Here is an 18,447-nt window from a genome sequence, read left to right as displayed (position 1 = left end):
ACCTGATCCCAGCAGACGTGTGAGTCTTCCACCTGTGATCAGTTCTCACCAGGTGTGTTCAGGGCCTGAGTTAGCTTTAGCACCTCAGGGAAGCGTCTGGCGTCTTAGGGTTTGGTATGTTCCTCTGTGGTTCTACACCTTTGTCACAGACTTCTTACACTCGGTGAAAAGAACTAGTATGGCGAAACGATTGCTAATCCACCCTCACTGGTTACTCTAGCTGGTTCAGATAGAGAGGACGTCATTACACACACACACGCACACACACACACACACACACACACACAGACCTTGGAGGAGGAGGTGTCACACTCCTGGCAGATCCAGCCGTATCCCGTCTGCTTGGGGGATTTCTTCAGCGGGGGGTCCAGACACCCGAAGTGATAGCAGAGCTGGCACTCGTCACACCTGAGGAGCACACGGAAGGTTAGGTCCCACAGACATAAAACCAGTGACGGATGCTGAGGAGGCAGAGTGTTGTCAGTCATCAGACTTTGTTAATGCATGCCAAGTTCCTCTAATCACCCCCACCCGACCCTCAGCAGCCATTGACTGCCCAATGGCTCGTAGCAGCAGCAGATAAATACAGGCCTTCTTAGTGTCAGAGGGATGTCCCGGGGCTCCTGGACGCCGCGCTCACTCTCAGTCCTCAGGTGGAGTAACAAGCCTCTCACATCACACCAAAGGGAGAAACCATATGCTCGAACCAAGCGGCCCCTCGGTGTCTACGTGCTCCGTTCATGCTTGGTCTCTACAGGCCCAAACGGCTCGTCAATTCCTGCTCCAACACGTGTCTGGATGCCGCCTACTGAGATTTTACTGTGATTTTTTAACAACAAACAGAACAACGAAGGCTTAAATAACTCAATCCAGACACTAATTTCTCAAATCTGCCCTCAAGACGACTCGTGAATGATTTAAAAATCTACTTTTCTGAATGGAGGCGGGGTTGACTGGAGCAGTTTGGACGTCTGTTACTACCTGCACTCAGATTTTAGTGGTATTCTTGATCGTGTTAAGTGTGCTCGTGTTTCGTCTGGCAACAGCTCGAAGCCCATTACTGAGGCGGCTGGTACAGTGGTGGAACTGGTTGGTTACTTGGTTGGCGTAGGCGGCCCACAGATGGTTGACATCGACCCCCTGGACAACTGATGGCAAAGAAAAATTAGGATCACAAATTACGGTGCACCCTGTAGGTTGTAGCAGCCCGTGACATCACGCCGTCCCATTGGCTGGTGGGGCTGTGGCAGGATTTGTGGTGCGTTCAGCAAAATGACCACACTTTAGAAACCCTGCAAAAGGACTGTGGTGGATTTCATCTCTGAAAAATGAGCATATGCTGGGAATGTGAGAAGAAATGCCATTCAGGTTTTAGCTCCGCCCCGACCTCCGCCTAGTAATGGAGACGAATAGAGGGTGGGTTCAGGTCGACCTCCCAGGCTGTTATCAGATTTTCATTGGAGAATGTGAATCTCCTTCATTGATTAGCTCATAATTGGCTCTAATTAAGAGGTGTTTTCTGTGTGTGTGTTTACTCCCAGCAAGGGGAGTGCGTGAAGGGCACGCTGCCTTGTAAATGATTCGAAGAAGTCTGCTGTTGTGCTCCAGCGGCAGGTCGACCTCTCCTCAGTCAGGTGACCCTGCCCTCTCAGCGTTGTATATTAGTGATGGACGCTATCGAGGCCTGCTGTGATTGGCTGTGCCGACCCCACGCGCCGACTCAATAATAAAAAGCTTTTTTCTTGTTCTGCAGGTAAATTAAGAGTGGAGCTTCTGGAGGGACACGTAGAAACGCGCCTCTGTCTGCAGTCTGTTGTCCAGGTTGAAAGGACATGCCTGGTCCCGTGTGGACGAATATTTCAACTGACATCATAGTTTAAGCCCAGCCCACTGCTGAATGAGAGAGGGGCGGGCCATCGTTCGTTGACATCAGGAGAGAGCAAAGTCACACGATCTTTATCTCAAACAAGTGCCAAAGTTTTCACGAGTAGTTGTTGACGTCTACAACTCCTGGGAAACATTTGTCATTTAAGACATTGACCAAAAGAAGTTCAAGTTCAAGACGGTTTGGAGGGTTTTTGGGAGAAAAGCAAAATCACAACGAAAAAGCTGACACCATAACGACGTTTATAAGAGCAACAATGTCTTTATGAGTACAAAAGGGTTTCCTTCTTAATTTGTTTCCTCGTCAAACTGATGATTCATTTGGCACTGATTTACTGAACCATGCTGGTTTGAAGCTTAGTTCAGGAGGGGTGGAGGTGGGCGGGGCCTGACACTCCTTAAGACAGAACTCCAGGCTTCTCAAATCAAGAAACAAAGGACGGAAGGACAAAAAAGTCTGTTTTTGTAGTTCAGGTGACCAGACAATTCTGCTCCAGGTGTCCTGAAACACTGAAATAATGAAGCCCAAGGGCGGACAGCAACGTATCACTGCGCCACAGACACGACTCATCCATTTCACACCAAGCAGTCTTTGGCTTAGCTTTGGCTACAATAAGAAGCTGGTGTATGAAGCGGGAAGTGATGTTGCTATGGTTACCTGCTCCTTAATCCTCCTGACCCAACTTTGCAACGGTAAATGTGCCAGGCATGAGCAACAACTCAACAGTACATGTAGTTTGTTGGCCGCCCTGCTTGCGAGTCGTCCTTGATCCGCCTCCACACCTTCGCTGGGATCACTGTGTCCTTTCATGCTCTGTTTCAGGAGGAATATCATGACATCACATCCAAGAAGCTGTCGGACATGATTTATGTCCAGCAGCAAGTGTTTGGCTATCAGTTCGCGAAGCCAGCTTTGGTCTGGATGTCTGTGCTGAAAGGAATTAGGGATCAGGTCGCTCTAGGAGACAAAGGCAACATGGCGGACGGCAGCAGCGCCTCTCTGACTGATGCAAAACATGGAATGAGTCTGTTGTCGCTGACGGACACATGACGGACACATGACGTCCACAACTGGTTGAGGGTTTTCACTTCCCAGTCTCCTCCCCCTGCTCAGTCACCGGGGAGTTAGCGACTGCTAACAAAGAAAGAAGCGGCTCCTCTCCTGTTACGGTTGGTCAAAGGCACCGTGTACAACGAACACAAGCTGACAGGGAAGGACGCCAGTGGATCTGCCGCCATTACATCACAATCAACATTTACGTTTGAAGTTGAAGAGAAAACCTTTATTTCTATTTTAGACAAAACAGAAAAAGAATCTTGAACATTAATTCTGCAGCTCAACCCTGCAGGGGGTCGGTTGGCCGAGGGTGTGGTCTATTGCTCTTCTTAGAGAATAATTCATTCATTATTATCTGAGTGAAATCATAATTAGACTATCATTTATGTATTATCTATGTAGTTTAGGCAAATATTCTGTGAGTTCTGATGACCGAAACCCATTTCCACATCTGTTAACATGGAAAGAGAACCAGGAGGTCACTCTAGACCAAACACACGGGCTCAGAACTGTTTGTGGGACGACGAACTCTGCAGGTATGATGATGTTACAGATGTGTTGCAGCTGATTTGATCGCATCAGAGTTTAAATGTAATTGGCATCTTATGAGTTTTAGGGGCAGAAGCTAACAGCTGCTGCACATGAGTATGAACATGCTGAAGCAGGTGGATCTCATACTCTCTCTCACACACACACGCACACACACACTTGAACAGAGAGGAGAGAATCCTGGATGGGCTGACCAGGCAGATCTGCAGAGGAAATGATGAGAATTTAAAGTGCCCTCTGGCCACCTAGTGAATAGAAGACAAATGGCCGAACTGTGTGCGCTCCACTAATGAGCGCGCTCCCATTGTTGCACACAACACACTCAATTGATTTCACATGAATCTCCAACTAAGGGGAAGAGAAAGCAGCAAACTCTTCAGTTTCGCTGCAGGAGGCTATTGAAGACATTCCAAAATCACAGGAGGGCTCTTTTTATTTCCAGAGACTCTGATGACTGCACACATGCCCTCCTAATTACTTCACCTTGATGAATCCTTTGTCGGCTTGGTAAGTACGGCGGGGGAGATCTTTGCTCAGTGGTGCAGACGCAGGGTTGTGGTTGTCATGTATAAGGCTGGCTAATTTCAGTGAAAAACTGTGGGGCCTGTCCAACAGAACCATGATCAGAAACCCATGAACGCTCCCCCACTGATACCCGCGGACCCCTGATGACCGGGAGGACTCATGGCACTGCATGTCCAGACACGAGGAGCACATCGACACTACGAGGTTGCCGTGTGGCACGAGCTGACAGCCTGGAGCCCGGCACGCTGTCTGATGCTGACTCAAACACTCAGAACGAACTTGTGACGTTATTATTTTGACGCCAAGCGTCTTCGCCATTTAACCTGCGCTCAGCCCTTCATGAGGCTGGTCAGGTGCAGCCATGGTGTGTTGCTATTTTGGGACACCAGCGAACATTTGCGCCATAGACCAGGAGAGGGTGACAGTGGTCAATGCCCTGATTTGCGAAGTGCTTTTTATAGGGTTCATCAATCAGAAAACATGGAAACACTGGGCACCTCCTCCTCCCAGGCCTGCTCCACCTCCTTCTCAACCTGCTCCACCTCCTCCTCAACCTGCTCCACCTACTCCCCTCCTAGACCTGGACCACCTCCTTCCAGGCCTGCTTCACCTCCTCCTCAACCTGCTCCACCTACTCCCCTCCTAGACCTGGTCCACCTCCTCCCCTCCTAGACCTGGTCCACCTCCTCCCAGGCCTGCTCCACCTCCTCCCCTCCTAGACCTGGTCCACCTCCTCTCAGGCCTGCTCCACCTACTCCCCTCCTAGACCTGGCCCACCTCCTCCCAGGCCTGCTCCACTTCCTCACAGGCCTGCTCCACCTCCTCCCCCTCCTAGACCTGGTCCACCTCCTGCCAGGCCTGCTTCACCTCCGTCCAGGCCTGTTTCACGCCGATGGCATCGATGGACGCCTGCTGCTCCCGTATAGAAACATAAGAGGAGGAGGTCTGTTCCTTCAGATGAGGAGCACCCCCTTCACCCCCAGAAACAGCAACACTACAAATCCTGGAGCAATCTGTGCTTTAAGAGGGATGACACGAGGCCCTCTGATTGGCTGCCTTGACGTCACACCAATAAATGATTCGGTGTCGAAGGACTCTTCGCACACCATGTTTGTGCTCTGATTACCTGCCCTCTAAATACCAAAATGAGGCTGAACACACAGCACCAACTTCCTGGCGTGGCACGCCATATTTGTTTACAGTCTGACAACAAACTGCAAACTTGGTCGAAGGGTCAAGGTGTCAAAGTCAGGCAACACAAGCCTGTTTCAACAATATCACCTGTTGGAAGCCTGTTATGGTCAAATGATTCTCAACAAAGACCGTTAGTGATTTCCACATGGACAGAAACACTGGTCCGAGTCACCTGCCGGCAGCGGCTCTATCTGCTCCCAGCACTGCCCTTAACACCCAGCCACAGCAAGGTCCTTGATGTTATCAAAGCTGTTTGGCCCTGCTTTAATCATTGGGAAAATTGAGCAGCAAACCCACACACACACACACACACACACACACATACACACACACACCTTGCCTTGTACTTTGGAAGCAGACCAAATCCAATCACTCATAAGAACGGTTATTGACTGATGTAATCTTATTGGAGGTGAACTGGTGGAAGGGACATGATTGATTGCTTTTGTCTGCTACATGTGTTGCTATTCGTGTCCACTTTGATCCTGTGTTTAATCTCTGTGTGACGTCTGGGACCCCACCCCTTCTGGCATCACCTTGGGATCCATTCTCTCTGAGCGGCGCTGATGACCCGCACATCTAATCTGGTGGATGTCACCCACCTCTTCATTCTAGGTTTCATAAAGTGAAGCTGCCGCTGCTGGAGGTGCCGGCGAGGACTGCCACTCACAACCCGCTCACTGATGCCAGGGATGATGCTTCTGGACTTGGGCCAATCAGAAGAATCGGTAAGCCTGGGGGGAGGGGGCCATGTATCGGACAGAAGATGAACTGGGACACAGCAGTAGCGTAAATCACAGGAAGTGAATGAAAATATCGAGGTGGAGATGAGCAGTCGAGCTCTTCGATGCTGAAACACAGAACCTGGTGAGGTGTCGATGCTCGTTGCCTCCCAGCTGCTTTGTGCCCACAGTCATGAGTCCACGTATCGACAGCAGAGTTTGTGGCCTAAAAAACTTCTTTTCTCTCTGGCAACCCAAGTGGCTGAAACAAGGCAGGGAATTTATCACAAGTGGGCAATGCAATTACCCTGGGAGTGGTCACGTGACACAAATCAATACGACACAAAGCACTCAGCCATTGACTCTCATCCATGACGAAGTGCACCGGTGTCTTCCTATTCAAAGGAGTAGATTATCGGACTTTGCCAGCCTTCTACTTTTTGATTTACTGTTGGATCTGTGCAACATTTTAAAACAGCCATTGTTTTACAAGACGGAGAGGTAATGAATGTCCCACTGAGGCTCCGTGGAGACACAAAGCCAAGTCAGGACGGCTGCCTTTATGAGCTCCTGGGGGTGGACGGCATTCGCAGCTGGGCTGGGGGGAGGGACAGAGGCCTCTCTCTAACTCTCCCCTGCTGCTTTGACTGTGATGAAAGTTCCTCACATTCTCCAGCAGGGGGCACCAGTGAACAGGGCAGAACATGGACTAGAGCAGCTAGTCTGTGGGACAAATCCCAGCTGTGTAGCTAGGGACAGATAGAGGGACAAAGCTGAGGAGATTCCTCTAGAAACAACCTCTATGACAAGGACATCAATGAGGACAGAAGGTCCTCATGGGGGAGAAGGCTGGAGAGTGGAGGAGGATAAGACAGGCGGCGGGGGCTGGGTTATCAGTGGGATAAAGAGATGAGCAAGAAGCCAGGGAGTGATAGAATTTGGCTGCTCGGCCACATTTCCCACACAGCCCTGTCCTAGTGCCTGTGTTTTCTGTTTTAATAGTGGAGGAGAAGGGTGAAGTCAGCAAAAACAAAATGCCGCCATTAAATCATTTCCCTGGATCCAGTGTCAGAGCAGTAATGGGAAAGGCACTCATCATCGGAAAGGTTACTGCGCTGCAGAACTTGCCTGCTCCCCCGCCTCAGTCTCATCCTCTAACCAGAACACAGCTGCAGTTCAGTCCCCTAAGCCCCACCAGGGGAAGCAGGAGGGTCTGGGCCATCTACAGTCCACCATGGTGGGGTGATCCCGTCTCCTAGAGACGTAGCCGCATGACGCTGCTGCCATGTTGATAACTGAAATCTCTCATCCACGACTGCCCGAGTGAAATCTGCTCACCAGTGGCTCGTCGCCAACATGCGGCCAGTATCAGCTGATCACCGATGCGTTGATGGGTTGGTGGTTGGAGGGGTGACGTCAGCAGCAGCAACATGCCAGACATGCTGAGTCACTCAAACACTGTCACTAACAAATGTTTTACTCAGCCGTCAAACCTCCAAGTCATTGCATCATACGTTGCAGGAAAAGCGCCACCCTGAGGCCAGAGGTCAACGCTGAAAACAACTTCTGATCAACCGTGAGACCAAAGTTTCTGGGGAGGGCAGCTTACAGTGGGTCACCCCCAGTGGCCGGCTGCTGACCTCTGGTCTGGTGACTGGATGACCATTAAAACACTGATCAGCTCATTAAAAGGTGAGCTTTTTGGCCCCGAGGCCTCGCGGCTCTGTAGACCTGCCAGGTTTGAATGGTCCGAACTGATCAGAAGTCAAGATGATTGCAGCTTTCCCTCTTCAGCTCTCAGCCTTCTTGTCTGTTGATGGCATAAATGCGCACCGTGACGCCAGCGTGGTTCTCAAGGCTCCGCCTTCATGCTCTCCACCTGGCGACTCATGCTGAGTTGCTGCCGGTGCCCTGAGGCCATGAGCACTCAACCAACACAGACCGCCAATCTAAAAATCAGTTCATCAGAAAAAATACTAATTATTGTTGTTTTCCATGGTGGTGACGGGGTTGGCGGTGTCCCTACACAGCAAGAAGGCTTCTGGGCTCAGGCCCGTGGCCAGTTGAGGCCTTCCAGTGCTGAGCTTGCGTGTTCTCCCTGAGTGGGTGAGTTCTCGACTGGGTTCTCCAGTTACCTCCCACACACTAACTCAGGTTAATTGAAGACTCTTAATTGGCCGTAGGTGTGAATGGTTGTCTGCCCCTACATAGCAGCCCTGTGATGGACGGACGGCGTGTCCAGGAGGACCCACCTCTCGCCCAATGACAGCTGGGATAGGTGCCACCCCCCCAACCCTCAACAGGATAAGAAGTTAAGACAATGGATGTTTTTATTTTGTCAAATTTTACTTAAATTATTTGTTTGTCCTCTCGTAAGCAGGAAACCAGCAGCCTGTCCAGGTGTACGATCGACTGAAAATTCTGTCAATCACACTCGGATTTCAAGAAGAAAAATTAATAACAATATATTAATAGAACACTTTGTTTATGAGTTCTCGAGCTGTTGACAGTTTCTTTTAATGATTGATGAGTGCTGACATGTTGAGCAGTGCTTACTCACTGTGGGGGGGCATGTAAAGATGACATGTAAGAATGTGACACTCAGTTCTTGCTTTGATTAATGTACTTTAAATAAGGGGGGGGGGGTATCAGTACCCACATATGAGGGGTGGGCTGCTGCTTCTGTGCAAAGATCTTCATGCTGACAGCAGAGAGAGATTCCATCACATCCTGTGTGGGCTGTTGAACGGCCCCCCACCAACAAGGAGGCCACTTCCCAGGTGATAAATCACAGATGACAGAGGGCATTACACGCACAAACGGACCGCCGCCGCCGCCGCACCTTTAGAGCAATTAATTAGCAGGCTGACATTCATTTATCACTGCAGCAATAAGGTGAAAAAGTCAAGAGTTTATTAAAGCTCTGCTTCATTTTCAAGAGCTACAGGCCAGAGGCTGAGATACTTCACATACACAACAGTAGTATTACTTCATACAGTATCACAGTAACACAGTATACAATAAATCCGAAATATTCCCATGAAGGCATGTCTGTAAATAAATGTAAACAATATCACAAAGCAGAGTTCAACTCTGTTCACAACACTAGCGAATGATGGTGAATCCAGTCAGTAAAGATGTTTGGCCTCTTCAATAAATACTGTACACTCGAGGACGCCAGGCAGCGAGCAGCCGCCATCCAGTCCACATTCAGCTTCAATGAGCGACACCGATAAAGCCATGCACTGAAGAACAGACAAGCACTTTTAGATGGACTGGCGGGGGGGGGGCTCTACTCTCCAGGGGGGCTGCAGCATGATATCACTACTCCCAGGGCCGGGGGGCGGGGGAGACATACGAGGGCAGAGTGTGACACTTGTCAGGAGCCCTGACAGGGCAGAAAGACCCTCTTCTGACAGCACTGACATGAGACCCACCAGGGACTCGCACACAAAGCAGGCGTCTTTCTCAGGACATGCCAGGACCTGCCACTTCAAGATACGGAGACGGAGGAGGATTTCTAAACGCCCGAAGAGTCCAACGACAGTTGAGATCATACTGAAGTGCTATTACTGCTCACTACACTATCATGTTTACACTACACAAGCTGGAAAGTAGCTTCACTTTTACTGCCATCACTTCTCTACACACAACACTGACTTCTCTTGACACTTTTTCTGGCCCTGCACTTAATTACTTACACACACTTACACACACACACACACACACACACACACACACACGCTCAGGAGGATTAGGTAGCATCAACTTCCTACTGATGCCACTGATGAGTTCTGCTCAAAGGTCTGAGAAGTTTGTAGTCACAAGGATTCACAAATGTGTGTCAGGATTTATACGCATCGATAAGCCAAACAGCAGAGTTGTAAACTTTTTATGATTGACTGTATAAACTGTACACTGCAGGGGGACTGAAACATAAACCAGTGGCATCACAAAGCCATCCAATCCTAATGTGACGCCGTTACTGCGACCGATCAGCTGTTGTGATAATCAAGTCAGAAACAGACAGAGACTCTTTAGTTTTGGTTTGAGGTGTTCCGCATCAAAATACATTTCAAACAAGACAAGCTTCAACAGCTTGAGTAGAAATGTAGTAACTTCCTCATGTAATAGTAAAACTTAGATGAACACTGAGTATTTCCATCGTGTGTCTATGTGTGTGTCTCTGAAACACAGCGATACAGCAGTGTGTGCTCTGAAAGGAGTTTGTGGACAACACGTATGACCACAGATGTGATTCCATGTGACTGCATGAGGACATCGTGTGACTGCAGAGGTGGACAGAGATGGGGGGCACCTAGAGACATGGAGAGGACTGTTGGAGGCCAGCGGGCCACACAGGCAGACGACTTGGCTGCAGTTTGAGCAGCTCAACAAACATTCGATTCAACCAAAGCATTGTTTCTGTCAGAGAAATGCAGAAAGCTCCTTGCAACAGCCTCTTCATCATCATGCTCAACTTTGGGCGGGTCATCAAAAACGGGTCCAATCACCAGACTGAACCTCCTCTGCTGAAGGAAGCGTTTGTCGGACTGTCACGTGTCCTGAGCAACGTCCTATCTAGAAAGGAAAGGAATGCTGCAGCTGTCTCCAGGGACCCGTACAGTCTCATCTTTTCTACCTGGACATGCTGCATCCATCAGAGGGCTCTGGTGAAGGTTCTTGAGTCATCCTCTGCTTGTTTATGCTGCAGGTCTGCAATACTATGTACATGAATCTGGAGCCACAAAAAAGACGAAGCCAACGGAAAGTAACTGGTGTGCAACAGACGAAATCTTCCTGGTTCAAATTCTTTCTTTATTCTCAGAAAGTTTCAGTCAGTTTTCCTTGGCAGATGTTGGTCCGGTTTGGGTCAGAGGTTGTTGCAGGCTGAAGTGACGGTCTCCTTCTTCAGCCTGACCCGACCACCATTCTTCAAATGCCTCTATTTGCCTCTCTCTGTCTCTATGCCAGCGGTCATCTGGCCCCAGTGTTTCTGGTGGCTGAGGTGGCTGCCCCGGCTCTCACAACCTGTGCAATGCAAAGATAGAAAGAGTCAGGGCAGCACACCTCACACCCCGACCAGCAAACGCTGTCTCAAACCACCACAAACATGTGCTCAGCTACTTCCATCCAATTCAAGGTCACAGCACCATTCTCAGAGAGGTCACGACCCTGACACACACACGGGGTAGCAACTGATGGCGAAGACATGAAATGAAAAGTAGAGAAAGTCAGTTCTCAAAGGAATGTGTCACATGACATGCCGGCACAGACAAGTCAGACTGGAGGTTGAAGGGCGGAGGGTCCACCCACCTCACACCGAGTATTACGTGTTCTGTCCACTTCACACGAGCCCCACCGTCAGCTCAGACTCTCAACACGTTTTAACACAGATACATGTTCATGCTGTGACCAGCTAACGATGCTAACGGGAGCATCGGCCCACAGGCTTCTTGGCTCTGGCTGCTTTATGCATCTGCTGTCATTATCAAAGCTGCTTTGAAAAGCCAGTGTGAACGCTAAGAAACCTGCACATACAGTCACACACGCGTTAGTAGATCATCCCTAGTCGTAGCAAACTAGCTGGTGGCTGGTCAGGAAACTGGGCGGAGCCATGATGGTGCATCTGTTACCACAGTGTATAAAAGTGCTTTTTGATGGAGAAAAAAAGAAAAAAGAAAGCAGAATCAGAATAAGTGGTGCAAGTTTGTTTGATGATACATGACATGTTTACCACCATCCTGGTCCAGCAGAAGCTCGACTTGGGTCTGGAGGAGGTTTTCAGTTTGCATGTTCTGGACCCTAATTTAACTCTCAAGCAGCCTCAATTCTCCCGTTTTTGCCAAATGTTCAGAAAAATTGAACTAATCTGCAAATCACATGGTCACCATGATGGGCGTGACATTCATAGCACTCACAGGCTGATATTAATATATGAATCATGATAGTTGGGGATCATGTGTTCAGTAGCTGGCCTGAGGGGAAGGAATATTTGGACCTAAACGGTTCATCCTGTGATGGCGTGCAGGTGCCTGTTATCATCTAGGAGTCCATTCAAAGCAGAATCCTGTTTATTAGATACCTGACACCTGAAATCCCCAGGAAGCAGCAGGAGAAACGCTGCTATTTATTAAGCCTTAATGAAGTGTGCAAATGTATGTGGCAGGTCAATACAGGAGCCTGCAGAGGAGGGACCCCCAGCCCCCACCTCTGTAGAGCTGAGGCGGCCACAGCCTAATGAAGACTGAACTTTAATCATCAGGAGGATATGGCTGTCTCACGAGAGACATGCGTGTGCGTGTGCACGCATGCATGCACGCACGCACGCACGCACACAGCAGGTCTAATAACTCCAGTCTGGCTCCCTCTTTGAGACACACGTTCCCTCACCTCACAAGGTTCTCGTTGTCACCTGGTCCTTTGCAGGTGGTACACTCAGTCCTCGTGTCATCTGCTTTGGGTTTTTTCAGCACTGCAGACTGCCGCTGTCGGCGTTCCCGTGGCAGTGGTTCCTATGGAAACACGGCTGATTAGAATCTAAGAGTGTAGGGGCATTTGTTGGTGTTCAGGGTGAAAACAGCAATGAAATGTCAAAGAGGGAAACACTGACAAAATGAGCTGAAGAAAATTCCTTAACTTGACTAATCGATCATCAATCAATTTTTATTTACACATTTTTGCACAACATATCATGATGACGCAACCACAACACAACAAAAGCCATCTCAAGGCACTTAACACAGAGAGCAGGTCTAGAACCTCCCTCTTTAGAACCTCTCTCTTTAGAACCTCCCTCTTTAACTCAGACGGAAGAGACCCAGCATTCCCTCGCGAGCAGCACTCAGCGACGGTGGCGAGATAAAACTCCCTTTAACAGGAAGAAACCTCAGGCAGGACCGGGCTCAGAGTGGGCGGCCATCTGCCTCGACTGGTTGGGGTTGGACTTTTGATGCAGCCACAATGGAAAGATGTGTCATGTAAGTGAGTTACGGGACTGTAACCAGCGTTACAGCCCTAAGAGAAGAACCTGAACCAAGGATTTTTTTCTCCAAAGATTTATCATGACCGTGAGCAAAATGTAACATTTCTTCATAAATGCATAACTATGCATGAGAGCAACTCTTCAAGTTCCTAAAAAACAGTCGGTAGAACTGTGGCCCTATTCATGGTACAGTAGCACGCTATCGCCAGGTGACAAGCTAGAGCCCGAGCTGCTTCATGCTTCAGCGGCCGGTCTTGAGGGCCAGAGGGTTGTTATGAGACGAGGGCTTGGTGAGGGTAACATCTGTAACTTACAAAGTGTCCCTTTGAATTATTAAGATACAAATGCCCTAATTTGGGCAAAGCTATGGCAGTCTTCCTGACTTTATGCCAAGCTAAACCAACAACATCCTGATTTCACACTTGTACTGTACACACAGACATGAGACTGATACCAACACTCGCCTTGCCCAAAATGCTTGATAGTTGTGAAAAATATAGTTATGGCCAAAAATACAATGCAGTGTATGAATAAAAGGCTTTGTAAGTTAGGTTTCTCCTGAGAGTCCTGTTGGACACCAGCCACTGGATGGACAGGCCCACTGAGAGTGGAAGGGGAGCAGGGTATGGCTGCTTCCCTAATGCCCCCCACTGAACGGGAAATAATGGATAATGGGTAACAGGTGCGCACGTATGGGTGTTGAGACGTTTCCGGTAGCTGAGTGAAGTGACAAACCTCCAGCTTCTCTTCTCTGTCTTCACACATGGGAACTCTCTTCCTCTTCTGCCCTCGAGTTCTCTGTCAGACACACATTCACAAAAGAGCCAAAGGTCAAATCTCCTCAGCAGTCGATGGTAGAAGAAACATACGAGATGTCATCACTGAGTGGCTGTCCTGCCGATCCTAGCCAAGGATTGAACCAGTACTTCTAAAACGTGTGCATATTTTCCAGTGCAGTGCAGTGCAGTGCAGTGCAGTGCAGAGACACACACACACACACACACACACACACACACACACACACACACACACACACACACACACACACACACACCTCATTTCTTCACATCTGGAATCCAGAAATGTTCTGCAGATGTCCAATAAATTAGTAAAATGATGGATGTTGGAGTTTTGAACCAGTCTTAGTGCTGCAGAGTGACACGACAAGGCTGTCGAGCAGTAAACATGGCCGACCTTGTGGAGAGCCATGTGGTATCAACAGATTTCACTGCTAAAAGCAGGTGGAGCACTGAAGAAGACTTCCAGAGAACAAATAGGGATGTAAACATTTCATAATAGGACGACTTTATCCTGCCGCTACCTTAAGCTAGCTGCACAACATACGATGACGCAATCAGTCGTTGATCAAATTTATGTTGCGCCAACAAACTAAACAACAAAAACTGCATGACATTGAGACAGCAGAGGTTCAGGGTTTCTTGTGTTGTATGTGGACACCAGGGCAGACTACTACTACTTGCACTACAGCACAAAATATGACAGCTGAAGTCTCTCTTTAACAGCTCATCAGCCTTTGTAAAACTCAGAGTTTTTGGGGATTTCTTCTTGCTCACAGGAGACGGAATGGAGCAGAAAAGGAAGTCAAACATGTTGGTGCTGGTAGCATGGGAGCTCCTGGGGAAGGTTTAAAAGAGGAGAGAAAAATCAACAACATATTTAAGCAGACTGTGAAAACAATTCCATCTGTCGCCTTTGGCTCACCATCACTCGCCAGATGGAGCACTTATCATTAAGAATGCTGCCAATTGGCTCCTCCACACTGTCACTATTTCGCCTGCAACTGCAGCACCAAGCAAACGGGCTGATGTTATTTCATCACTTCTGCATCAAAGGAGTGTCTGTTCAATGGTGCCATTGATCAAGGTTCAAGACCTCACCACTCAGCTGATCTCAGACTGTCAGGTGAGGATGCTAAAACTGCAAGCAGATTATATATTTCAGGCCAAATCCATGTTTAAGTTAAGTACACAGGGTGGGTTAAGTCAGAGCAGCCAGCCCAGGTGTGAAAACATCTACGTGCCTGTGACATAAGCCTTTGGACTACCCTGACACGCGCGAGGGTGTGAAGGCCCGTTCAACACTGCTTGCAGCTTTCATGCCATTTTAAATCTGGTTTTAGAGTACTGAGCGCTTTGCATTTTGACAAAAATTATTATTTAACAACACTGACTAAACTAGAAGTCACTTGGGTTTCATTACAGAAGAGCATGATCATACCTCGTCTGGCGATGTGACTGTAAAGGTCAATTTGTCAAAAGAAGCCATCAACTGAGGCTGTAAAGCCCATCTGGACCAAACATGATACAATCTATCATCCGAAAAAATCAAGGGATGACAAGTATCTATAAAAGGAGCGATGTCATAGCTCCCTCTAAAATTTGCTCACAAAAGGCTTACAGGCTTCATGATGCGTCTACGATGAGGACTTCAATATTCAGCGAATACCCTGATAGCACTACAAGTCAGGGACCTCCTTGGCGCTGTTTTCCGTGTTGATTTGCACTTCTGTATGATTTGTACACGTAAAGACAAAACAGCAGCTATTACAACATCCCCAAAGAGGCTTGTTTATTTTGAGGACATGAGGATCCAGGCACCACTGGCAGCATGCTTGAGGTACCAACCATGCACATACTTCCCTTCGCTGTGACCTTCCTGCTCCGAGTCATCCCTCCTCTAGTCAAGGGAATAATCAATGCTTTAACCAGCTTTCTCCTTTTCACGAGTCACCTTTACTCGATCACCAATAACAGGACAGCTGGCTGATATATGTATCCTTACATTGGTTGTTTTTTGAATTATGCTTGGGCAGATATAAGCCAAAATAAGCCAGATAACACTGATTGCGCTAAACATTTTCCTGCAACTACACATGCGTATAAATTCAACCTGAGTAGAGTTCTTGCAGAATTGTGCTGAGGGGGTATTTGGTCAGTCTCCTCTTAAAAGCTTGAGCACCAATTGTGTGACGCTCCAACATCAATCCTTGCTGTTAAAATAAAGCGAAGAAAGCTCCTGTCAAGGCATTTGGTGGTTGTTCTGGGAAGTGACAAGTCATAGCTTGGTAGTGACCTTTGGGTAATTTGGCCTGGGACATGAACTCAAGGTATCAGGGCTTTAAAGTTGGCTGAGTACTTGGATTATGCATTTTAAAAAGAACAGTTTTGGCAGCAACTGCTCAGTGTTGGCTAATAGTGGCAATCCCATAGTCCTTTATGGCAGAGTCCTCATCAACAACAATGATTTTCAGCGCCTTTTCCTGGATGAGACAAACCGGCCAAAGAGTTGTTGGTCCAGGCCAGTGCTCCATCAAAAGACTGACCTTGGGTTTCTAAATGTTGGCTCAGCCTCCAAGGATCAAGCTTGTTCGGCAGCTTCTGAAGCACTCGGAGACACTGGGGAAGAGGGGATTCCTAGAAGGTCAGCAGATGGCTGGTCCACTAGAGTTTTCTGTCAATGCACAATCCAAAAATGACCAGGTTTCCACTGAGCTTGATACTAGCATTCCTGGAGCTTGATCAGGGCAAAATGGATTCTTCTTTTTTGATTCCTCTATGTTGCTCTTCATCTCCCTGCAATGATGCAGGCTATGCAGAGAAACGCCACTTGGATTGGTTCAAATATTTCTGAAATCATTTGTGAAAGACTTTTCTTCAAAGTTTTCATAAACTACCTGGCTGGGGGATGTTGACCTGACTTGGGATTGATTTGGGTTGAGTACCGTAACTTCCAGACTATAAAGCGCACCTGAATATAAGCCGCACCAGCAAAATTTAGGTAAAAAACAAATGTGTACATATACAAGCCGCACTGGACTACAAGCCGCAGGTGTTTTAATCTTTAATTACCATATGTAAGGGTTCGTGCACAGAGGGGATTGTCAGGAAAGAGATGGGTGTTTGGGGAAGCTTCCCATTTGTTAACATTTCCTACAAACAACAAGTTGCATATATGCATAACTTATTCAAGTGTTACCATTTAGTACAACAGTACGGAACATGTACCGTGCTGTGTAAACTGTACGGTATCACATGACTCTTGGCGTTTCAGACACACAAACTTTCACGGCATTCGAAAAGTATTTACTGTGCAGAAATAAACGGTGCTCTCTCAGCACACGTACCATAAACAAAGCTTACAGCGCTTGACGAGGCAATGCCTCAATTAAATGTGTTTTTTAAAAGTGCTAAATTAAAAGTGCCTGTAACACGGCAGTAGGCCTAAAGGTGCAGTGACGTCTGCTTAAAATATAACCAGCCTACCAGAAAAGTCTCGTCCATTAATCCATTAAGTAATCTGAAAAGTCCAGTCCATTGATCTATTAATCCATCAATACAGTAACGCGGCTGTAACAAGAAAAGTCAGTCAACCATCCTCATCTTCGTCTTCTTCCTGAATACTAAAACCACCAAAGTCCTCATCTTCAGTGTCAGAAAGGAACAGCGTCAGGATGCCTTCGTCAGCCACTCTCCTAGTCTCTCCTTCCTCGCTCTCAAAACCAAAGAACTCCTCTTCGTCAGTGTTGGAATCGAAGATCCTCTCAAGGGCCTCTGCCGTGGCGGCGTTCTGCTCTTCATCACGCAGCAGTCCAGCCTTTCGAAAGCCGTTGGTGATCGTGGATATTTTGACACTTCTCCACGCTGTCAGGACCCACTGGCAAACTTGAGCGAAAGTTGCTTTTCGCATGCGACCAGTTTTGGTGAATGATTTCTCACCACTAGTCATCCACGCCTCCCACTGGATGCGTAGTGCCACTTTGAACGCACGATTCACACTGATGTCGAGTGGCTGCAGATGCGTCGTCGTACCCCCAGGAATCACTGCCGGAATTGAGTTTGTGCTCTTGATGGCTGCTTTCACAGAATCTGTTATATGGGCCCTCATGCTGTCCAAAACGAGCAAAGCTTTTTTCGTCTTATTGCATTGAGACAGTTCCTCACGCTGGCGTCTCCAACATCTCACCATGGATTCATTGAGGCCAAGTGTAGGTGCAGCAGCTCTATTTCCTTCTCTGACAGCCTGATCAACTGCCTTTAACTTAAAAGCTGCATCATATGCAATTCTTTGTTTGTTTTCCATAATGAGGGTTTGTGCATGAAAACTTCCTTTGCGTTAATTGTCTTGCTCTCGTTCTGTCTCTCATACTGCATTTGGTTCCACTTGTTGTTCGCACAAACTGCCTGTCTCACTCTTTCCGGTCTCCAGCGTTTCCTGCTGGAGACCGCTTCTTCAGGTGGGGGACGAAGACCGGCCATAGAGCCCATAGAGTTTAAAGGTGGTGGACTGTAACCTGTAATATCAATCGGTTGAGAAGCCCCCCTAGTGGCCGTTAGCTGTAAAAAAACATAGATTAACCGCACCGTTGTATAAGCCGCAGGGTCCAAAGCAGGGGGAAAAGTAGTGGCTTATACAGTAGTCCGGAAATTACAGTAAACTTCCATTAGTTCCAGTGCTTCAGCTGGGTGGCGCTGCTACCTGATTATCAGACCACGTCTTTGTTTGTTTTGCTT

The 18,447-nt window shown here is 48.0% G+C and overlaps 1 protein-coding gene across 3 annotated transcripts in view; it reads right to left on the bottom strand.

The window, feature by feature from the left end:
• phf14 (PHD finger protein 14) overlaps positions 1 to 18,447 on the bottom strand; it is a 74,060-nt gene that overhangs the window by 17,007 nt on the left and 38,606 nt on the right. For 2 of the 3 annotated variants that reach the window (XM_086193619.1, XM_086193620.1), the window contains exons 15-17: positions 13,652 to 13,714; positions 12,325 to 12,446; positions 291 to 408 (exon numbers count right to left, since the gene is read on the bottom strand). In XM_086193619.1, coding sequence (XP_086049745.1) covers positions 291 to 408; positions 12,325 to 12,446; positions 13,652 to 13,714 — 303 coding nt within the window. Of the gene's footprint in view, positions 1 to 290; positions 409 to 8,854; positions 10,963 to 12,324; positions 12,447 to 13,651; positions 13,715 to 18,447 lie in introns of those variants that run through there. The other variant, XM_086193621.1, reaches the window with a different exon arrangement.

Source organism: Aulostomus chinensis, chromosome 22, assembly GCF_037954235.1.
Source record: "Aulostomus chinensis isolate RoL2024-O1b breed Wild chromosome 22, RoL_Achi_v1.0, whole genome shotgun sequence".
Lineage (NCBI taxonomy): Eukaryota > Metazoa > Chordata > Actinopteri > Syngnathiformes > Aulostomidae > Aulostomus > Aulostomus chinensis.
Note: the sequence above shows the minus strand (reverse complement) of the source record. Positions and strands in the feature narration are given on the sequence as shown.